This window comes from Bufo bufo, chromosome 2 (assembly GCF_905171765.1).
Source record: "Bufo bufo chromosome 2, aBufBuf1.1, whole genome shotgun sequence".
Classification (NCBI taxonomy): Eukaryota; Metazoa; Chordata; class Amphibia; order Anura; family Bufonidae; genus Bufo; species Bufo bufo.
The window spans coordinates 452,682,433-452,707,184 of record NC_053390.1 but is presented as its reverse complement, the minus strand read 5'-3'; the positions used below and the strand labels follow the sequence as shown (position 1 = coordinate 452,707,184).

At 46.7% G+C, this 24,752-nt stretch overlaps 1 protein-coding gene and 1 non-coding gene across 3 annotated transcripts in view; one reads left to right on the top strand and one right to left on the bottom strand.

Moving 5' to 3' along the window:
• TMEM259 (transmembrane protein 259) overlaps positions 1-12,424 on the bottom strand; it is a 51,611-nt gene extending 39,187 nt beyond the window's left edge. For both annotated transcript variants that reach the window (XM_040417583.1, XM_040417584.1), the window contains exons 1-2: positions 12,267-12,424; positions 11,874-12,082 (exon numbers count right to left, since the gene is read on the bottom strand). In XM_040417583.1, coding sequence (XP_040273517.1) covers positions 11,874-12,071 — 198 coding nt within the window. In that variant the 5' untranslated portion in view covers positions 12,072-12,082; positions 12,267-12,424. The remainder of the gene's footprint in view (positions 1-11,873; positions 12,083-12,266) is intronic.
• A 263-nt stretch (positions 12,425-12,687) lies between these two features.
• Positions 12,688-12,794, top strand: LOC120992616. The gene has a single exon (XR_005777020.1). It is a non-coding gene; the product is annotated as a U6 spliceosomal RNA (small nuclear RNA).
• Positions 12,795-24,752: the final 11,958 nt, after the last annotated feature.

Genomic DNA, 24,752 nt, shown 5'->3' with positions numbered 1-24,752 from the left:
TTTTTAGGTATGCAGCAGGAAGGAAAAGTAGATATCTGATGTCTGTGTTGGTCATGTGGATACCTGATGCTACCAAAACAAGCTGGATCTGACCATGGCCTGCACAAACAAATCTTGTGTATATGACCGCCTTAAGACATGCACACAAAAGAACACATATTAGTATAGTATAATGAATGTAGATATACGGTTTCATCATGGACTGTCACTGGTTGCGACAGCCACTTTTTAGACTGCAGTTTGCGCCCAGAAACCATATCAGTAGCTGCCCACTCCATCTCAGACTCTCCCATTTTTTAATCCAGAGGGGCAGATTTATCTTATTATTTATTTGATGCACTTATATAGCGCTGACATTCTGCAGCTCTTTACAGACATTAGCATCACACTGTACCCAATGGGGCTCACAATGTAAGGCCCCTATCAGTATGTCTTTGGAGTGAGGGAGGAAACCGCAATACCCGGAGGAAGCCCACGCAAACCTGGGGAGAACATACAAACTCCATGCAGATGTTGTCCTTGGTCAGATTTAAGCCCACAACCATAGCGCTGCAAGGCACCAGTGCTAACCACTGAGCCACCGTGCTTTATCATTGCGTTGCAGCTTTATAGCTGGCTACAGGGGTTCCTGGTAACTGCACATTTATCAAGAAGATGCAGAAATGTTCCTACTTTTTTATTTCTTTCAAAGGGGATATAAGGCTGGAGCTATTTGATCAAGCCTTTGAGAGTTTGCCCAAAATGTCATTCTCCTCATGCTGGCCTCTGACACTGCTTATGGTCCTGTACACTCATACAAACTACTCCTAGAATGTCCTCCAGAGTTATGGTCATGAATCTTATTGGGATCTTGCCAGAAAATACTTTCCTTAGGCTAAAATTGGAGGAAAAACAACTACTTTTCTTTCTCTCTGCAGCTTCTAGTAAACTATCCTTCATACCTCAGGGCTCCAGACTAAAAACAATATCAAGGAGCCATTGGCTCCTTACTTGAAAAATTTAGGAGCCAAATTTAAAATACATATAAAAAAAAATATATATATTATTCGATACCATAAAAAAGTATTGTGATATTCGATACCACGTGAAAAAAATAAAAACACCAAAAAAGCTGCGCGCATTCCACATTTTATGGAACGTCTGGACCAGGCATCCTCAAACTGCGGCCCTCCAGCTGTTGCAAAACTACAACTCCCAGCATGCCCGAACAGCCTACAGCAGGGCATTGTGGGAGTTGTAGTTTTACAACAGCTGGAGGATGCCTGGTCTGGACCATAATAGAACAGTCCGATCCCAATTTTTGTCGGGACAAGGTGACTAAAAAATGGCAAATTGCACGTTTTTTTTTCTTCTTTCTGTTACGGCGTTCACCGCATAGGAGCTATTTTTAAATATTTTAATAGTTTGCACTTTTTTGGGTGTGGCGATATGAATATTTATTTATTGTTTATATATTTTATATGTAAAATTGGGAAAGGGAGCGATTTAAACTTTATTTTGGGGTTTGTTTTTTTAACTTTTTTTTTTTAAACTTTTTATTTAATAACAATTTCCCCCCTTAGGGGCTAGAACCTGGGATTTTTTCATCCCTTGTCCTATTCCCCCTAATAGAGCTCTATCAGGGTGAATATGACCTCACACTCTCCCTGCTGCCCTGTGCATAGTTCACACAGCAGCAGGGAGGTGACCATGGCAGCCAGGGCTTCAGTAGCGTCCTGGCTGCCGTGGTAACCGATTGGAGCCCCAGGATTACACTGCTGTGGCTCCGATCAGATGCTGCCACTGCACCACCAATAAGGAGGGGACCCTGTGGCCACGGCCACCAATGATTATAATAGTTCTAATGCTGGGGGGGGTTGGGGCGCACTGCGCCACCAATAATTATACTTTATAATACTGGGGTGGGGGGGGGGGGGGGGGGCCACCAATGAATAGAATTTATGCCTGAATACAAACACAGTGAAAGAAATCACAGCGGGTGCTTGTAAGCGAACTTCAAGGTTTTATTATATCCAATAAATACATGGACGCGTTTCAGCATATCCAGCTTTCATCAGCATGATGCTGATGAAAGCTGGATATGCTGAAACGCGTCCATGTATTTATTGGATATAATATGAAATAATAAAACCTTGAAGTTCGCTTACAAGCATCCGCTGGGATTTCTTTCACTAATATTGTGGTCTCGTGTCCTCCCAATGTGGGTGCGCCTTGGGTCCAGGTGCCGGCTATTCCTTGGATTGCTGAATACAAAAGCAGGCTGCTGGTGGCGGCCATATCCCATACCCTGCCTCTGACTGCGTGCTGCGATCCGCCGCACTTAACCCCTCAGATTAAGTGCGGAGTCATAGAGGCTGGGTGCCGGGTATGGGATATGGCCGGCACCCGCAGCCTGCGTTTGTATTCAGGCATAAACTACATTCATTGGGGGCGCAGCGGCCACAGCCCCTCCCCTCCTCCCTGCTATCAGTCCATTGGTGGCAGCGGCGGTACAGGGGGGTTGGGACTGCCTCCTTCTCCCCTGTGCTGCTGAGAACATGGCACCCGCTGACAGCAGTGCGTGCCATGTCAGTTTAACTCGTGTGTGAAAGGGGCAGAGCAGCGGAGGGTCTAGGCGCAAATGGTGACAAGACTACAATTCTTTTTGCAATTCTAAGTCGCATTGGCGACCATTTTGGTCGCCACCTGGAGCCCTGTACCTGGATCTCTTCTTCTGTTGGATTAGGTCTTATTTTAGAGAAACTACCTTTTGTCTTCAGAATTGAATGGATAGAACCCTCCTTATGCAAGGAAAAGAGTGAAGCACTTCCTACACATATCCACTGCAAATGGAAGCAAAGCTGTACCACATGGTATCTTGAACAACCGTCTGCATCTCTTGACCCTAGTTCACACTTCAGTTATTTGGTCAGTTATTTCCGTCAGTAATTGTGAACAGAAACCAGGATTGGAGCCTCCACAGACATAAGGAATAAGGGAAAGATCTGCTCCTGTTCTGCGTTTTTGACCCACTTCTAGTTCTGGCTCAAAGGCACTGACCAAATCACTGAAGTGTGAACTAGGCCTAAGATGTTGATTCCTTCCCCACCCTCTTTTTTTTTTTTTTGCTTTATTGTCTTTTAGATATGTATTGCTTTATGACACGACATGAATTTGTCCTTCGTAGGTCTAGACTCTACTGATTAGGTTTCTCTCCATTATCTTTCACTCAAAGTGTAATCTGGAGTTCAATCGTTTATTGCTGACTCATCATGAATATAACGCACCCAGATAGAAATGTGGTATTGTTGCCGTGTCTCAGGCAGATATGTAAATGACTACAGGTGTGGTCCGACTAGACACTGGGTCCTGCTACATTCATACGATAGTGGGAAAAAAGTTAATTAGGCCTCGTGCGCACAGCCGTATGTTTGGTCCGCATCTGATCCGCATTTATTTCAAATCGGGCTTCAAAAGATGTGAAGAGCACAACCAGAGGTCGCAATAACGCCTGTACAAGCGTCAGACGCCGGTACAGGCAGTTTTACTCTCTACAATACATCTGATGCGTATGAATACGTGAACGGCACAGGCAGCACAGCAATCCAATCACAAAGCTCTTCACAGTACAGAGCTTTGTTATTAGAGAGGAGGCTGCTGATTTGTCTGTATCAACAGGCTGCTGTGCCATTGGCCAATCTTATCACACCCCCCTTCTCCCGTGCGCTGAACACACAGCAGCAGCCATTCCGCGCCATTGCCGGCTGCTGATGAAGGGAAAGCATGGCGGGAATAGAGCCTCTGCGGAGCAAAGACAATGAGAGAAGTGTCAGGCTTGTCGTGCGCAGGTGAGGTCACACCAGAAGTGCCCTGCAGGGAGCGCCATGTGGAGGTTTATCAATGGAAAACTAATAGCCAAGAGGCTAAACAAAACACTTTCATTTGATTGCTCTGATACCTAAACACCAAAAGGAAAAAAATTATTTTAAAAACCTGCTGTTTCTTGACCTTATGTTGATAGTAGTGTTAATAGAGTCTCAAAAGGTTTATAGAAGTAGGGTACCTGCACACAAACAAAAACACACAACATGTCCTATGCCTGCCCATTCATTTGTAACATAGGGCAGGACCTGTGGAAGGAAAAATGCAGGATGCACACTTGCTGGTATCTGCGAACCACAAAAAAAAAAAACAAGGCACGGTCGTGAGCAAGATGCCTTAAAAAGGGCAAAACAGCCCATTTTTTAACAGACTTTTTCACTGATGCCTTTGTGAAAAAGGGACATTAAATCTCATAATTGCTGTCGGTCTGTGAAAGCATAAAAATAGAACACTTTCTATTTTGTATGTCAGTTATTCACTTGCCATTAAAAAATAAATAAATAAAGTTGTGTGAATAACCCCATAGACTACCACTGTTCTTGTAAAGGTAGTCTCAGAGGTTACTTTTGGGTGGTGTACCTCTTCCTCAGAGATCATCGACTGCTAGACATGCCTCCAGTTGACAGACTGAGAGGGGGCGCTGTATTGAACTCATTTTGATGAGCTGCCCACCATCCAGGCTGTTAGGAGGTGTTGGGAGCAGTGGTGACGTTAGGGCACACACACAGGCTCCGGACGGCGCAGACAGATCATTGTTTGTTCCTGTGCACAACAGGAACAAAACCTGACGGTCATAGTCTGGAGGTGGGAGCAGATAGTCTTATCGCATTTTTCTCCCTTGCTGAGATTTTGCATGTTGTGGTTCGGCATGTCAGAGCTCTAAAAGTACTGAATACCAGTCCAGAAGTGACGGATAGCTGAAATCAGCGGGTCAGTAACGATACTATGCTGCCCTCAGTGAGGGTCCTAAGCGGTTTCCCCACAGAGATTGTTCTCTTGCCTATGGTAACTGCCAAGCGTATAACAACATCTGTGACCATAAAGCTTTGTATCTGTATGTAATCGCCAAGCATTGTGCCTCGTGCAGGAGTAAAGTCAAGCTGCAAGTTGAGCCAATATGCCTGTCCCATTGCTGCGCCATACAAAAAAATAGGGTCAAGGGCCACAGATAGAACTGACCCTCTTACAAGCTGCAGCTATCACAAATGTTGTGTGTTAAAGAGCCGTTCCAGGATTTTAAATACAGATAGCCCATCCTCCGGGTGTGAATGCGGACACACCAACTTGAATGGGCCCGCGATCCGTAAAATACAGCAAAAGAAAGGACATGTCTGCATTTTCTGCGGGGCGGAGGAACGGATCAGAAACCCCACTGAAGCGCTTCATAGTGCCCCCATTCTGCAAAAGATAGATTGTCCTATCCTCGTCTCTTGCAGATCACGGTGCCAGTGTATTGTGGACCCGCCATTTGTGGTCCGCAATACAAGCACCAAGGCCATACAGTCGTGTGCATGAGCCCCTACACAGTTCCGCCCATTACATGGCAGTCGAAGTTGGTAACTGCACCACTGCTCCCATTTATTCAGTTAGGAGCTGGGCTGCAGTTATCAGCTCCATTCACTGCACAATGGATAGACCCGTTTAATTCCATAGGACCGATTTCCTAAAAGGCTGTGAGAACCCCTTAAAGGGGTGTTGTGATTTTAATATCGCTGACCTATCCTCAAGATAGGTCGTCAATATCTGATTGGCAGGGGTCTGACAGCTGGCACCCCCACTAATCAGCTGGTTGAAGACAAGGCGCATACAGCGACACCGCTGCAATGTCGACGACGAGCAGGTAAACAATGAAGGGAAGGCTGCACGGCGCGCGCCTTCTATTTAACAAGCTGATTGTCGGGCGTGACAGGTGTCGGACAACTGCCGATCTGATACTAATGACCTATCTTGAGGATAGGTCAGCAATATTAAAATACTGGAAACCCCCTTTAAGTGGGGTGGACCAATACACACAAAACCACTGTTCGGAGTGGGGTCTCGGGACACCTTTGTTCTCAGGATCATGGTGGACCCTGTGAAAACCACAATCCGTTATTTGTCACAGTGGACCATTGTGCGGTTGCTCCTATTCCCTCCCATCTTGGACAACCCTTTAATCCTTATATTCGGTTTATGAAACATTGCGGAAGATTCAGACGATCTGCTGTTGCTCTGGTTGGGATCAGTAGTTCAGTTTAAGGATTTTGTAGAATACATGAATGATAATCATCTGAACGTGCAGTTTACAGATAATTTTGATGAAATGAACATGGATTTTTTGGATGTCCATATAGAAATGGGTCCAGATGTGGCTATGACCTGAAGATGCAGAAAACCTATAGCTAATGCATTACTGCATAGTGAGAGTTTTCGTGCCCCCCCCCCCCCCCCCATGTAAAATATGCTATACCATACAGCCAGTTCTTATGTTTGTGAAGAATTAATAGATTGTTTATGCAAAAGAGGTCATGATGGATCCCTGATTATAGGGCGTTTTCTAGAGCGGCTGAACAGGAGAGACAGGTAATAGAAAGAAGCAGGTCAATTCTCCCTTTGTTTTTGTCCCATAGGAAATCTAACCAAGAATGCTATATAGAAGAGTTAGAGACAGATCTAGCTCTAAAAGAAAAGACAGTTCAGCCACATATCATATTAAGGAGAAGTAGGAACCTAGCGAGGAGTAGCTTTTAGCAGGATCGTCCAAATTTGTTACATAATTCGACCCCAAAAGATAACCATAGATGTGGGCACTGTTCATTTTGTAAGATATTGAGGCTAGGTAATGTGAAGCGTGGCGAGAGAATCGATTACTTGCCGTTCTGATTTCGTGGTGTACGTGTAATATGTTCTATATAGGGAAGATCATCCCCCCCCCCCATTATTCAAGAGGACTCCATTCTATTGAAACAGGTAAGATTCATCCAACATATGAAGGAAGTGCGGAAGGCCTCGTTCACACCTCCGCCTTTAGATGCAGCAGGCATAAACCGCTGCATGCAAGCTTTATTCTGGCCGAAGCTAGTCATTTTTGCCGGAAATCAGCTGGACCACACTGCAATCAGTGGGGATCCGGCGGTGAAGCCTGTCAGATCCACAAAAGGAAATGTGAACGAGGCCTAACTCAGATTTATCTGCTGTGAAGTTCGCTGCTTTACAGCGTATCTTTGCACAAGATCAGGGATGCTCAACTCCCATCATGCCCCAATAGCTGTAGGCTGTCCAGGCATGCTGGGAGTTGTAGTTTTGCAACAGCTGGAGAGTGTCAGGTTCGGCATACCTGGGTTAAATCATCACACTATTATAAAACTGGGTGCTACCAGTTCTATTGGCATGAATAATTAATTATATATCCTCCTTTTTAGGATAACTTTTATATTTTTCCATGTCATTTTATTATTATACAGTCATGGCCAAAAGTGTTGGCACCACTGAAATTTTTCCAGAAAATGAAGTTTTTCTCCCAGATCATTATTGCACTTGTTTTGTTATACACGCATTTTTTTCCTATGTGTATTGGAACACCACAAAAAAAAAAAAAAAAAAAAAAAAAAAAAAAAAAAAAGGAAAAAAAAGCGCCAAAAATTATATCATTTCATGCAAAATTCCAAAAATGGGCCAGACAAATTTACTGGCACCCTCAACTTAATATTTGCTTGCACACCGTTTGGAAGAAATAACTGAAATCGTGTGCTTCCTATAACCAACAAAGCTTCTTACACCTCTTAACTGGAATCTTGGACCACTCTTCTTATACAAACTGCTCCAGGTCTCATGTTTGAGGGGTGCCTTCTCCCAACAGCAACTTATAAGACTTCTCCACAAGTGTTCAATGGGATTTACAGGAGAAACTGGAAAAATTTGAATATTGTGCAAAGTTTATTTATTTCAGTAATGCAACTTAGGGTATTTTCACACTTGCGGCAGAGGATTCCAGCAGGCAGTTCCGTCGCCGGAACTGCCCGCCAGATCCGGCAATACGGACGCAAACTGATGGCATTTGTCAGGCGGATCAGGATCCTGATCCGTATGACAAATGCATTGAAATGCCGGATCTGTCTCTCTGGTGTCATCCGGAAAAACGGATCAGGCATTGCAATGCTGGATCCGTTTTGCAGGAACACTCGGGGCCAGATCCGGCATTAATGCATGTCAATGGGAAAAAATGCCGGCAAGTGTTACTGGAGTTTTGGACGGAGATAAAACCGCAGCATGCTGCTGTATTATCTCTGTCCTGAAAAGTCAAAAAGACTGAACTGAAGACATCCTGATGCATCCTGAACAGATTGCTCTCCATTCAGAATGCATTAGGATAAAACTGATCAGTTCTTTTCCGGATTTGAGCCCCTAGGACGGAACTCTATGCCGGAAAAGAATAACGCTAGTGTGAAAGTACCATATGAGACGTAACATAACTAATATATGAGATATCTCGCTTTGCATGTAATGAGTCTATTTCAAGCCTTTATTTGTTATAATTTGGATGATTATGGCTTACAGTTTATGAAACCCCAAAGTCACAATTTTGAGGTCCCCTTTGCTCAGGGGATATGGATTAATTAGCTGACTAGAGTGTGACACTTTGTGCCTAGAATATTGAACCTTTTCACAATATTCTCATTTTAAGCTGCATTACTGAAATAAATGGACTTCTGCACAATATTCAAATTTTTGGAGTTTTACCTGTACATCCAGACTCATTGCTGGCCACTTCAGAACTCTCCAGCGCCTTGGTATGTTTGGGGTCATTGTTCTGCTGGAAGACCCATTACCTAGGACGCAAACCAGGCTTTCTGACACTGTGACCCAAAATCATTTGGTAATCTTCAGATTTCATAATGCCTTGCACCTGGTCAAGGCACCCAATGCCAGAGGCAGCAAAACAACCCCAAAACACCTTTGAACCTCCACCATATTTGACTGTAGGTACTGTGCTCTTTTCTTTGTAGGCCTCATTCAGTTTTCGGTAAACAGTAGAATGATGTGCTTTACCAAAAAGCTCTCTCTTGGTCTCATCTGTTCCCAGAAGGATTTTGGCTTACTCACGTACCTTTTGGCAAACTCCAGTCTAGTTTTTTTATGCCTGTGTCAGCAGTGGGCTCCTCCTGGGTCTCCTGCCATAGTGTTTCATTTCATTCAAATGTTGACGGTAGTTCGGACCGACACTGATGCACTGCAGGACAGCTTGAATTTCTTGGGAACTTGATTGGGGATGCTTATCCACCATTCGGACTACCCTGCGTTGCAACCTTTCATCCATTTGTCTCTTCTGTGCATGTCCAGGCAGATTAGCTACGGCCATGGGTTGTAAATTTCTTGATTATGTTGCTCACCGTGGACAATGGAAAAATCAAGATCTCTGGAGATGGACTTGTAACCTTGAGATTGCTGATGTTTTACCACAATTTGGGTTCTCAAGTCCTCAGACAGTTCTCTTCTCCTCTTTCTGTTCTCAGTGCTTAATGTGGCACACACAGAGACAATGCAAAGATTGAGTCAACTTCTCCCCTTTTTATCTGGTTATCAGGTGTGATTTTTATATTGCAGTGCTCCGGACAGAAAAAAAATAATATGCCTAGTAGCCATTGGCTCCTGAACTGAAAAATTTAGGAGCCAAATTAAATTTTTAGTTGCCAAATTGAAACGGAATCAAAATTTTGGTATCGTGACAACGCTACGCCGACCAGATTGGCGTAGGGTTGTTTCGATACCAAAATTTTGATTAGCTTTCGACACCATAAAAAAGTATTGGTATACTCAATACCACACAAAAAAAAAAAAAAAAAAAAAAAAAAAAAATCATACCAAAAAAACAGCACCAGAATAAACATCAAAGATTTAAAGGGTAGACCCTAATCCAACTGAACAGTAAAGGGGTTGTCCGGGCTACCATAAAGAGATACTACAGTGAAAGACAGAATTTCACCCAGTAATCATCCACTGGGGAATCCTTCCGTCTCCCTAATGACCATGGATTCAGCGATTACTTAGCAATGCAGGCCACAACTGGCAGGTGACGCATGCAGATCTCCATGGAGCTCCTCTCCAGTGTCCGAGGAAGCAGCCACTACTCCATTGTCTGCACTAGGAACAGAGGGGGGGATGACATCTTGTCTAGGATCTTTCCAGTAATATAGGGGGGCACTTGTTAGTGGACCATTGTTTATGACATCCATGTGCCCCAATAGCTCCAAAGAAGGCAGGGATCTTCTGTTTTTTTGCCAATAAAGTTGATTTATATTATTCCATACCTTAAAGGGGGTTGTCATGATTAAACCTCATCCCCTGTCCACAGGATAGGGGACACCTAAATGATCAGTGGGGGTCCCAGCAGTCAGGCCTGAAAACAGGGGTCCCATCCTCTAGTCATGATGGATCGGCAGGTCATGCATGTGTGCTGCCACTCCATTCATTTTCTGTGTGACTGCTGGAGAGGACTCTGCCATTTCCGGCAGTCCATGGAGTGACAGGACACATGTCAGCTCCATCAGGACAGAGGAGCAGAGCAGTTAGTTATCCCCCATCCTGTGGATAGGCGGTGTCTTTTAGTCATAGCACATAGGGGGGGATGAAAAAGAGGCCAAAAAAAAGTTTAAATATATAAAAAATATATATAAAAATGTAAATCACCCCCTTTCAGCATAAAAAAAAAACAAAAACATGGGAATTGCATGTCCCAAAACACCTTACTATTAATATATAAATGAATTTTTCTGGTACGGTGAACACCATAACAGGATAAAATAAAAATCTACGGTAAGTGGCCGGTTAGCCATTTTTTCCTCCCTTTATAAACTATATTATGTTACCATGTGTTCACCTCATGGTAACATAATTAGGCTACTTTCACACTAACGTTATTTTCTGGTATTGAGATCCGTCATAGGGTCTCAATAGCATAAAAAAAAAAAAACTTCCGTTTTGTTCCCATTCATTGTCAACGGGGACAAAACATAACTGAACAGAACGAAATGCTCCAAAATGCATTCTGTTCTCATACCGGAGAGCAAACCGCAGCATGCTGTTTGCTTTCTGTCCTGGGATTCTCTGCCACAATAGAAAACGGATCCGACTTTCAATGGAGTTCAGGACGGATCCGTTTTGGGTAACCCTGCCGGATTCAGGAAAAAGGCTAGTGTGAAAGTAGCCTTATCAAGAAGTCATACACACCCCAAAAGGTATAAGTAAGAACAGACTGCCCTGCCACATACAGCTCTGTGGACATTAATATAATAAGGTTATGGGGGTCAGGACGTGGCAATGAAAAGTTGTTAAAAAAAAAAAAAAAAAAAAAGGACGTATAATATATATTTTTTTTATAATCCTATATATAAATGTGGTATTGCCGTAATCGTACTGACCTGGAGAATGAAGGGAACAAGTTGGTTTTGCCACATAGGGAACGCTGTAAATCCAAACCTATAAAACTGCGATGGAATTATATATTTTTTTCCCAATTCCACCCCACTTGGATTTTTTTTCCAGCTTCCCGTTACATTATTTGCCATATAAATGGGTGCCATTAGAAAGGACAATTTGTCAGGGGGAAAAAAAAAAAAAAGCCCTCACATAGCTATGAGAACGAACACAAAAAAAATTCATAGCTGGGAGTAAAAAAAAACGGTAAAGCAAGAATGGAAAACCGCGCGAGTGCTTTTACCAATGGAAATGAAGAGCTGACATCACCTGCGCATTTCGTATGCAGCCTGCACAGCAATTGGGTCCCATGCAGCAGATCCTGGGGACACCTATGGCGAACGCCGAGGACTTTACATCGACCACAGCAATGCTCGCGTACAGCACCGTACAGACAACACGTGGCACAAGGACGCCATAGGTACACACAGCTGCAGGTTCCCAGAGGACCAGCAATGATGTCCACTACTGATCACATCCCGCCATTTACGTCGATTTCAGAAAACGTCCAAAAACATTCGGCTATCACAACTGTCATCAAGCAGCCATAGTATACATACCTTAAGAAGGACAAAGAACTCAAAAATTCTGCGGAACGAGGGTGGGAAGAGACGGGCATAGGTGACTGCCATCTTAAAGAAGAGCGCGTGGAAGAGGCGATCCCGCACATTGATGAGGGGGTTCTGGTTAAGATTTGGGGTCCGAACCCGGTTTCCATTGGTGTTATTAACAGGAATATTCCCTTGATTCTCAGACATCTTGAAGGCTCCTTAGAAGATGAAGAGAAAATACACATATTTCAGCAGAAGGACACACATTGCAGGTACTGGACACAGGTAATCCTATATTGTGCTTAGGTTACATGTCATGCGCAGTGCAGCGTTCACAGCACACTAGCCCCTGCCGGCCTCTGTCTTTGGACCAGGCCGGTGGCCGCGCATCCCCGCGCCTACCTGTGTCTTGTTCGGGGAGGGGTCCCCGTTGCTGCCCCTATGTTTGTACTGGGGGGGACCCCTTGGAGCTTACAGGGTCGCACAGTCTCTGATTATCGCCAACTTCCGGTCTCTCTTCCGCTTCCTGTGGACTCAGCCATTGCACGGTGACCGTGAAAGTGAATGTGCTAAGCAGTATGGGATAGTGGGCGGTGCTATGCTAATATATAGAGTTAGCCGTAACGCATTGTGGGGCGAAGCGGTTCGTTACATTCGTGGTAAAGATAGACGAGGCGTTTAACTGCAGACAGTCATCCTGGTATACTTTGTGGGAGCGCACCCAAATTGTAAAAAGGGAGGAACAAAAAAGTTTTGACTCGCCCTAATATAAAATTATACACTGTGAGGGACTATATATAGGTAGTGCGCCACCTTCAGGTTTGTGCTCGCTTCGGCAGCACATATACTAAAATTGGAACGATACAGAGAAGATTAGCATGGCCCCTGCGCAAGGATGACACGCAAATTCGTGAAGCGTTCCATATTTTGTTATATTTTACACACACACCTTTACTTCTGTCATATATTTTCTCCCTTTCCAGCAGTGCTCCATGTTGTACACACATAGTAGCCTTTACTTCTGTCATACAGTTGAGCAGTTTACCATTTCAGTTTTTGTATGCCAAATATTGAGTCACTCTGCGCTGTCAGAGGCCTTTACATAAGTTTGGCGCTTTATACGGCAGGCCGAACTACAGACTTAACTCTATGCCAGCCCTCTTGCCGGTGTTATTTAAGCCATTTATCACCCCAAAAACCGGAGTGGAATGATAAATGAGGTGGGCCCAGGGGCGTAACTACCATAGTGGCAGACCATGCGACTGCTATGGGGCCCAGGGCAAAAGGGGGCCCAGCCTTAGTTGGATCATCTCCTCTTCTACTGGAGATGAAAACTTGGTCAGGACTCTACCCTCTAAAGGGACAACTTTTAGCAAATTAAGCCCTTGCTATGGGGCCCTTACTTCTTTATGTACGCCACTGGCTGGGCCTGCCCGCCTCACCCCCCCTTTTTTCGCCACTTTGGAAAAGTGCCATGAGTTTTGCCACACATAAGCCGTGTGTCAAGACTTGCAACACCTTTACTCCACTTTTGGTGTAATCAGTGATGCCCAACCTACGGCCCACGGGCCAAATGCGGCCCGCGAAGCCGTGTCATGCGGCCCGCGCAGTGACCGGACTTTATCAGCGCAGGGCGCGCTGCGAACGGCACAGGCAGCAAAGCGATGCTGCCTGTGCCTGCAATCTCCCCGCCCAGCGCCGCCTCCCAGCTAATTTATTCACTGCACTTGTGTAACATCCCAGAGTTATGTTACTAAACTCTTTCTCCCCGCTACTATTTGTTGGTAACATGTGCCTTGTCATCTAATGTGATTTTATTTAATATTCCTCACAAATGTGCATTGAAAGCCTTGTTTGAATGTACTTTGCTGTAATTTCCATGCACACCAGCAGGTGGCAGCAATGTGTTTAGCAGGGCCTTAGTTCAGTTTAGCATATCTAGACTGGAATAGTACATTCCAGTTTAGCTCCCCCCTCTTTGAGCAGAGTGGGCTGGCCCATGTCCTGCCTCATGGGGAGGAAAGGAAGTTAGAGTTAGTGTGCCAGCCACCCCGACTAGGGGAAGGCTGTGCTGGTAGGAGCTCCCAGTTCTAGGGATCCCAACCCAGGATCGTGTCTCAGCTGAGACCAAAGATCTTCATCCCCAGTCTGAGCCTTCAGCCTCAGCTGGTTGACAAGCAAGCAGCCATCTCCAGAACTCAAGGACAAACCATTCCCTGTGAGCATAACTGTGAGTAACATCCAGAGACCAGGAGAAGCCAAATTCCTTTTCAGCTAGTCAGTCCCATACACAGCAGAAGATATAGATTCCTGCCATATTCTACAGGCATATGATAGAAGCAGAAGAGATATTGATCCCTGCCATACATTGCCAATACCTGCTGGGACCCAAGCCTATTGCTGTATCTCATGTGGATTAATGCTGCCTCCAGTAAAGACAAGTTGACTTATATTCCAAGTCTGGATCTCATTCATTGCTACCAAGTTCCTCAATTACTGCTACTAGCAACACTCATTTATTGCAAGTGAGCCAGGATCCAGGAGTCCAACCGTACCAAGGTAGGAGACACCGTTGACACTATACCTACTACTACACAGAGACATTACCCGACTCTGGCATTCTAACCTGGTACGTGAGTTGCAACACCTTAAAGGGCCCTGAGATTGTACCCTGCGCACGCTGCAATTGGCGTCACAAACAAAAAACATAGACTATTATACCCATATCCGGACCCACTGCATATTTTGGCATCCGCCTAACCGTACCACGGTCCTGCTCATTGCACTTGCCTCTGTGAAATTGAAGAGAAGCGCCGTAATCTCGCACAGGCGCACTGGCAGAGGCATCGAAGTGCGCATGCACCGTCTTCCTGGCCTCTGCCAGTGCGTCTGTACGAGATTACGGCGCTTCTCTTCAATTTCACAGAGGCAAGTGCAGTGAATAAATTAGCTAGGAAGCGGCTCTGGGTGGGGGGGAAATCTGTGGATGACACTGAGGGGGGGATATCTGTGGATGACACTGAGGGGGGGATATCTGTGGACGACACTGGGGGGATATCTGTGTACGAAACTGAGGGGGGGATATCTGTTGATGACACTGAGGGGGGGTATCTGTGGATGACACTGAGGGGGGTATATCTGTGGATGACACTGAGGGGGGATATCTGTGGATGACACTGAGGGGGAGGGGGGATAACTGTGGATGACACTGAGGGGGGTGTATCTGTGGATGACACTGAGGGGGGGTGTATCTGTGGATGACACTGAGGGGGGGTGTATCTGTGGATGACACTGAGGGGGGATATCTGTGGATGACACTGAGGGGGGATATCTGTGGATGACACTGAGGGGGGTATATCTGTGGATGACACTGAGGGGGGATATCTGTGGATGACACTGAGGGGGAGGGGGGATAACTGTGGATGACACTGAGGGGGGTGTATCTGTGGATGACACTGAGGGGGGGTGTATCTGTGGATGACACTGAGGGGGGGGTGTATCTGTGGATGACACTGAGGGGGGGGTGTATCTGTGGATGACACTGAGGGGGGGATATCTGTGGATGACACTGAGGGGGGATATCTGTGGATGACACTGAGGGGGGGGATATCTGTGGATGACACTGAGGGGAGGATCTGTGGATGACACTGAGGGGGGATCTGTGGATGACACCGAGGGGGGGGGATCTGTGGATGACACTGAGGGGGGAACTGTGGATGACACTGAGGGGGGATCTGTGGATGACACTGGGGGGGAGATCTGTGGATGACACTGAGGGGGGGGATCTGTGGATGACACCTGGGGGGGGATCTGTGGATGACACTGAGGGGGGGGGATCTGTGGATGACATTGAGGGGGGGGATCTGTGGATGACACTGAGTGGGGGATCTGTGGATGACACTGAGGGGGGGATCTGTGGATGACACTGAGGGGGGATCTGTGGATGACACTGAGGGGGGGTCTGTGGATGACACTGAGGGGGGGATCTGTGGATGACACTGAGGGGGGATCTGTGGATGACACTGAGGGGGATCTAGAGAGGGGTGTGGGGATGTTGGGGTGGGAGCTCTGGAAGGGGTGGGAGGTCCAATAGGTATGTGGGGGTGAGAGATCCGGGAGGGGGGGGACCAAAAATTTTTTTGCTATGGGGCCCAGTCATATCTAGCTACGCCCCTGATTGGTAAGATTGGGCGGGCACTGGATCGATAGAGCGCCCTGCTGTCGATAGAACGCCCTGCTGTAGGAGAAGACGGCGGGAGATGAAAGGAGGAGGGGCCAGCTCCTGGTGGTGTCGGGCACACGGTGCAAGCATGGCGGTGGAGGATCTGACTGAAGCCTAAAGACCAAACATCAAGGTAGACCTGCAGAAGAAGGTGACAGCGCAGTATGTGATGTATACATGTGTGTAATGTATGTAGTGCAGTGTGTGATCATCACATACATTACACACATGTATACATCACATGCCCCCTCACAGTAATAATGCCAAGATATTTGCCCTCTTCACAGTAGTATTGCTCACACATGCCCCCTCACAGTAGTTATGCCCAGATATGTGCCCCCTCACAGTAATAATGCCAAGATATGTGCCCTCTTCACAGACGTAATGCTCACACATGCCCCCTCACAGTAGTTATGCCCAGATATGTGCCCCCTCACAGTAATAATGCCAAGATATGTGCCCTCTTCACAGTAGTAATGCTCACTCGTGCCCCCTCACAGTAGTTATGCCCTGATATGTGCCCTCTTTACAGTAGTTATGCCCTGATATGTGCCCTCCTCACAGTAGTTATACCCTGATATGTGCCCCCTCACAGTAGTTATGCCCAGATATGTGCCCCCTCACGGTAATAATGCCAAGATATGTGCCCTCTTCACAGATGTAATGCTCGCACATGCCCCCTCACAATAGTTATGCCCAGATATGTGCCCCCTCACAGTAGTTATGCCCAGATATGTGCCCTCTTCACAGTAGTTATTCCCTGATATGTGCCCTTTTCACAGTAGTTATGCCCTGATATGTGCCCTCCTCACAGTAGTTATGCCCTGATATGTGCCCCCTCACAGTAGTTATGCCCTGATATGTGCCCCCTCACAGTAGTTATGCCCAGATATGTGCCCCCTCACAGTAGTTATGCCAGATATGTGCCCCCTCACAGCGTTTGCCTGGTTCCGGCCCGCAAAATTTATACCAAGTCTAGTGCGGCCCTCAGACGAAAAATGGTTGGGCACCACTGGTGTAATAAATGTCCCCCAAAGTTGTTAAAGTGGTTTTCCGAGATTTTAATACTGATGATGTTTTCTCTGGATATGTCATCAGTATCTGATCTGTAGGGGTCGGGACCCCACCGATCACCTGTTTGAGAAGGCACAGGTGCTCGCAGTAGTGCCGCGGCCTTCTTGCTGCTTTTCCTAGGCCAGTGACAACACGTTCAACGGTCACGTGGTCTAGGCGCATCTCAGCCCCGTAGAAGTGAATGGGGCTGAGCGTGATACCAAGCACAGCCGCTATACAATGTATGGCTGTCACGGCTGAGGATCGGGAAAACCCCTCAGCCGTGCGATGTTAAAGGAAAGTGAAGCGGCTAGGCCAGAACAACAGAATTAGGGAGCAGGTCACCTCCTACAGCGTCCCTAACTCTGACCCTGACTCCTAGCTATATGAGCCTACCCTAATGGTAGGAGGGCTCATACTCCGGAACCTGGGGTCCCTATTAGCCCTCAGGGTGGCCCTAAACTAGGAGCTGGGTAAGACGACCTGTTCCTCCTAGATACGGAGGAACAGGAGTCTCACAGGCCGAGCTGCAAGGAATGGGGAACAGATACAGCATATAGATATGGCAGGTGAGTGAAACTACTTCCACACCTACCTGCCACAGACACACTGACTGGATCCCGTGCTCACAAGCTGATGTCCACACCAAACATAAATGGACACAGCACACACACCTAAACACACAGGAACCCAGATCCATAGCTGCAGTAAGAATAACACAAACATAAAGCATAACATCACCACGACATTCTTTATGACCGCAAGGGTGGCCCTCACTAGAGATGGCCCGAACTATCCGACGGCGAACAGTTCCCGGCGAACATAGCTTGTTCGCGTTCGCCTCTGCCGGGCGAACACATGCGATGTTCGGTCCGCCCCCTATACATCATCATTGAGCAAACTTTGACCCTGTACCTCACAGTCAGCAGACACATTCCAGCCAATCAGCAGCATACCCTCCCTCCCAGACCCTCCCACCTCCTGCACAGCATCCATTTTAGATTCATTCTGAAGCTGCAGTCTTAGTGAGAGGAGGGAGACTGTAACTGCTGCTGATTTAATTGGGAAATCGATAGCTAGGCTAGTGAATTCAGTGTCCACTCCAGTCCTGAAAGACTCATCTGATCTCTGCTGTAAGGACAGCGTCCTGACAGCACCCCAAAAAGCCCTTTTTAGGGCTGCAACATTAGTCTGCTTTTTTTTTTTCCTTTATATACATATTGCAGTTGCCTGGCCTGCCTGTGTGTGAGGAGCTGCAGGCCCACAGACTGTAGTGTGCCCACTGCCAGTGCTCACCCCTGTCATTCCGTGTGGCACAGGACTTTGCTTAAAAAAAGGCACTTAATTTTTACACTTTAATCTAAGGTTAGTTGCCTGCCAGTGTGTGTCAGGCTGACTTCCACTGACTGTAGTGTGCCCACTGCCAGTGCCCACCACTCATACCGGCTGGCACAGGACTTTGCATAAAAAAGGCATTTAATTTTTACACTTTAGTGTAATTTCAGCTGCTTGCCTGCTGCTAGTGTGTGTCAGGCCGACTTCAACTGACTGTAGTGTGCCCACTGCCAGTGCCCACCCCTGTCATCCCGTGTGGCACAGGACTTTGCTTAAAAAAAAGGCACTTAATTTTTACACTTTAATCTAAGGTTAGTTGCCTGCCAGTGTGTGTCAGGCTGACTTCCACTGACTGTAGTGTGCCCACTGCCAGTGCCCACCACTCATACCGGCTGGCACAGGACTTTGCATAAAAAAGGCATTTAATTTTTACACTTTAGTGTAATTTCAGCTGCTTGCCTGCTGCTAGTGTGTGTCAGGCCGACTTCAACTGACTGTAGTGTGCCCACTGCCAGTGCCAACCACTGATACCGGGTGGCACAGTAGCTTGCCGATAAATAAGGCATTTAATTTTTAGACAGTAGTCTAAATTCAGTTGCTTGCCTGCTGCCAGTGTGTGTCAGGCCCGCTTCCACTGACTGTAGTGTGCCCACTGCCAGTGCCAACCACTGATACCGGGTGGCACAGTAGCTTGCCGATAAATAAGGCATTTAATTTTTAGACAGTAGTCTAAATTCAGTTGCTTGCCTGCTGCCAGTGTGTGTCAGGCCCTCTTCCACTGACTGTAGTGTGCCCACTGCCAGTGCCAACCACTCATACCGGGTGGCACAGTAGCTTGCCGATAAATAAGGCATTTAATTTTTACACTTTAGTGTAATTTCAGTTGCTTGCCTGCTGCCAGTGTGTGTCAGGCCCGCTTCTACTGACTGTAGTGTGCCCACTGCCAGTGCCAACCACTGATACCATCTCCCCGTTCGAAAAATCTATTCAATAAATGGCACCCAGATTGGGGACGTTAGAGGGATTAAACTGATGAGAATAGTACTACAGAAAATACCACTCATATCGGGTGTGACAGTAAATTGCACGGCGCAGACGCAGTCACCGTGGATAAAAACAAAGGGGAGGGAGCCAGCGTTTTTTTAACCATCTCCCCGTTCGAAAAATCAATTCAATTGACCTTTCGGGGACCCTTGGTGTTGTACGTGGCTGGGTGGAGGAAGAAACCTTCAATGACATCACCGGGACGTGGCTAGCTTGGTATCCAACCTTGTGCAAATGGGGAGTTTGCGGTTGTGCAAATGAACTGTTTGCGGTGCATTAAAAGGGGAGTTTGGTCTGTCAATGTCTGTGATGCGGGCGTAACCCTTACACTACCTGATCGATACAACATCATACCTGATCGTATACACACACTGGATGTTTTAAAGCACGTTATTCCAAACAATTTAGGAATGTTAGTTGATTTATGCCCTTTATGGATTAAAACCCGACTCTGCGTCCACTACGTAATTTTCCATGGGAGTTTTGCCATAGATCCCCCTCCGGCATGCCACAGTCCAGGTGTTAGACCCCTTGAAACAACTTTCTCATCACTATTGTGGCCAGAAAGAGTCCCTGTGGGTTTTAAAATTCGCCTGTCTATTGAAGTCTATGGCGGTTCGCCCGGTTCGCCAGTTCGCGAACATTTGCGGAAGTTCTCGTTCGCTGTTCGCGAACTGAAAATTTTATGTTCGCGACATCACTAGCCCTCACTGGAGAGATGGCATAATGCTACCAGGAGGATGACTCCAGCAACATGCCTGGAGTACCCCTCAGACCTCAGGCTTCCAGCAGGAACTAAATAGGGCAAGCAGCCACACCCACACACACACTAGGAAAGGAGTTAACCCTTCCATCACCAAACAGGGTAGTGAAGCCACTTAAAGGGGAAGTGCAGACACACATAAACCCCGTGCACACATATAAACACAAATTGCCATAGGCAACCGCATGCATAGACAGTGAGCAGCCCAGCAACAAGCTCAGGCTGCTACAGTGCCAAGAACAGCATGTTGCCAGCGGCAACCGCACGTGAGGCAAAACACTCACAGCTACGGTGAACAACTAAACGACCGCTGACAACTGCATGCGGACTCTGAGAGTCACGACCACAGCATAGTCGTGACAATGGCGCTGTGCTTGGTGATCAGGGAGAAGGCTGCGGTGCTCACAGGTGCTCTGGTGCCTCCTCAAACAGCTGATCACATACTGATGACCTATCCAGAGGGGAAAGTCGCTAATTGGAGCACTACAAGTGGGGGCATTAATACAGCCCGGAGCACTAAAGGAGGGGCATTATAATACAGGGAGCATTACAGAAAGGCATTAATATGGAAATGAGCAATACAGGAAGAGCATTATAATATAGGGGGCACTACAGGGAGGCAATAATACAGGCTGGAGAACTACAGGAGGCATTATAATACTGGGGGCCCTACAGGGGCACATTAATACAGGCCAGAGTACTACAAAGGACATTATAATACAGGGGGCACCACAGGGGGCATTGATACAGGCCAGAGCACTACAGGGGACATTATAATACACTGGGCATTACAGGGTGGCATCGTACATGTTGGCTTTACAGTGGGCATTATAATATAAGCATGCTGCGGTATTTTCTCCGGACAAAATCCCGGAACACTTGCTGGCATTCATTTCCATTGAAATGTATTAATGCTGGATCCGGTACCAAGTGTCCCGGAAAACCAGATCCGGTTTCCCAGTCTGCGCATGACACCGGAGAGACAGATGCGGAATTTCAATGCTTTTGTCAGACGGATCCGCATCCGGAACTGCCTGACGGATCCTCACATGAAAGTACCCTAAGATGTTTTGTGTCAAACTCTGCATAGACTAGACATAGCTTAAAGAAGTCATAGTAACATATTAACATAGTTTATAAAGCTGTAAAAGCCATATGTCCACCCAGTTCAGCCAGTTATCCTAGTCATTAAGGCGGTCTACTCTGAACGGAGAAGACTAGGAAAGAGAACGTCTTCATCAGAGGAGACATCACTGGATGTAAGAGGTATGTAGTGCTATATTCTATTAATATTTTTGTATTGTATCTTATATGAATGCAGCCTGTCAATTGGAATTTTTTTTTCTGTATGCAGCCCATATATCTGGCCAAGATTGAGACCCCTGCATTAAACCCAGTGAGGTAACTAGACTGACTGGGCCCCACAGCACATTTTTGAATGGGGCCCCTCTAGGTTCCCCCATAATGCACCTCAAACCGAACCAAAAAAACAACAACTCAACCCTCCTCCTATGGTCGCTTCCGCTCTTCATGCAGCACTGTGTGTAGGCACACACACACTACACTGTGTCAGATCATAGTGTGTTCCTATGCACACTACGTCCCGTTCTGAAGCTGTGTGCTGCCAGGAGATGGTGCAGCACAGAATCCTGGAGAAGAAGAACAGGGAGTGGTGAGTAATACCAGTGCTAGGCCTAGGAGCACCATGATCGCTGCTCCCTGGGCCCTGAAAATAAATCCATTTGTCCTCCTCCTGGACCCCTTCCTGAGTTTGGGACCCGTAGCAGCCACTTCACCAGCTTCCAGGTAGCTACACCCGTTTTTAAACCATATAGATGCTGTGAAGGGGTCCTTGTTCAAGATAGTGTAAGGCAGGGATCAGCAACCTCTAGCACTCCAGCTGCTATGAAACTTCAACTCCCAGCATGCATGATAGCTCAGCTATTCTCAGACCTCCCATAGAAGTGAATGGAGTTTGCTGGAAATGCAGCACGCCAGACCTGCAGGGTATTGCGAAGTGAGGTCACGGTTATGGGCAATCGAGGGTTACTCACTATTTGAAGGAGAACCCTGGGCAGGCATGCGGCAGTGAAGGAGAGGTAGACACAAGTTCCTCTGGGGCACACTCTGTATGTAGAGACCTGGCCTGATGTTGTGTGAGGTGCCCTGGATGTTGCTGGTATTTAGAGTGCCTGAAGCAAGGTCCCTTTTAGGATTCGTGACGCCAGTGCCTGTAACGGCGGCACACCGAGTTGTAGGAGTAGTAAATGAGTACGCAGTTGGTAAAATCAAACGTTGCTTTACTTGGTGGAAAACAGTCCAACTTTGTACAGTCAGTTACAATTTATAATGATGATAATGCAGTCCCTTAAACAATACTTCACCAGCAGGTTGACTTTCAATAGTGGCAGGTATTAATCATGCAAGATACTTGGAGGGCAAACAGTTAATGCTTTGCAGTGCAATGCTGCTCTATCCCCTTCAGCTATTCTAGCTGGCTGGATCCCAAGGCCAGGATGCCTAATTGCTGGCTTAAATCCTTGGTATATATAATCTTCCTCCAGTATTGGCACTTGCTTTACTTTATAGAACCTCTGCCCATCAGGTTACTTATCTGACCTGGTATTATCCTTGCTTGGTAGGGAAGCTGCAGGTTTTTCCCAGGAGGTCCATTCCTACTACTGGGGTAATCTTCTGAGCTAACTGAGGCTCATTTTATCTACAGGCAGGCTAGAGTTCCTCCCTAGCCTCCTGGTTGTGGCTAGCAGCCAGGGCTATCAAGCTGCATGTCAGGAGGAGGCCCTCAGCATATCTCTGGCTGGTGCCTTCTCACTTCTGTCTCCACAGACTCCGGACTATGAACCAACTCCTCCCTGTCTGGGCCTGGAGATTTATACTAGGGGCTCCCTATCTCCCTCTAGTGTCTAGGATGCCTAACTACACCCTAATAGGCCTGCTATACATAATACAGGGGAAACATTGCATGTAAAAACACATAGAAAATACATTAAAGTGCACAGTTAAATATAAGATCACTGTCCCTTGTGAGTAGAAGGAACACGCAAACCAATTGACCCTTGTGTAGTGCCCACGCCTACCTAGTGGGACACTACAGGAACTCTACTTTCAGAACAGCTGGAGTGCTGGAGGTTGCTAACCCAAGGTATAAGGTGTAGGCTAGGCCTTACCAAAGGATCTTTCTGGCCCATGATTGGTGTATCTGCTCCCAACTCAAAGATTGCAGAAGAAATCAGGCAGACACATATGTGAGCAACAGCTTTACTGATCACTTCTGAAGAGAAACTTGATGGTTGCAAAGAGCTTACAAGAGGCAGCACGCCTGATAGTTACAAAAACGCAGAAGAGGCAACTAGCTTAAACGGGTTGTGCACCTTTGGGGAAGAGGGGGTTGGCCGACCCCCTATTGAGCAGACCTGTGAATGGAAGCATACTTACCTGCTTCCCAGCACTGGCTCCCTGCTTCTTCACTCCACGGCCCCAGCTACTCTACTGGGCTTCCCGGAAGTAAACTTCCTGTTTAAAGCCGCCACAGCCGTGTCCTGCGTCATGACTAGGGATGAGCGATTCGACTTCGGATGCTTCATCCAAAGTCAATTAGCATAAAACTTTGTTTGAATACTGTACGGAGCGAGCGCTCCATACAGTATTAGAATGTATTGGCTCCGAAGAGCTGAAGTTATTACTTCGCAAAGTCTTGCGGTAATAACTTTGTAAATTAATTTCTACTGTAAAAAACGTTTGTACCGAAATCGGTTCCAGGTGGTACCCTGGAACCGAACCCGAGTTTTGTACCAAGGTTTTTTACAGTAGAAATTAATTTACGAAGTTATTACCCTAGTCAGGACAAATGGTCACATAACGCAAGAGGACAGGTCAACTGATTATGCTAGAAGCATCAGGTCCTGGTACCTCCATTGCAGAGCGAGCGTTCCCGCAAGTGCCTATTATAATAGATACTGGGGGCAGTATGGGGGGATCATATATATATACTGAGGGCACTGTAGGGGTTGGGTGTTTAAATAAAAGCCAATGAAAATCATCCGTTTTTAATAGATGCAAAACGGACATTAAAAATGGATAGAAAATGGATGCACACATGCAGTGTCCCACTGCTAGCGCAGTGCTCCACTGCTAAAAAGTTTAAAGATGTGTGTAATTATGTAATGAGTGCAATATCCCAGTCTCCAGATCAAGCACAGGTGCTGTGTCTCTTACCTGGCCCTGCATTCAGGGTCACCAGCAATCCAGACCCAAGTGGCCTCATTTGTCATCTGCTGTGGGTCTGGTCACTGGTGCACCATGTCCTCGCTGTCCTCCTCTGTTGCAGGCTTAGGCCTTCACTCCTCTGCCTAGCCACCTCCTAGGGCTTGCATGCTCACTTTCTGCCTTTTAAAGGGTCAGCGCTCACATGTCCAAATTCTTCCTGAGCCTATGGCTGGTTGTCCCTGGG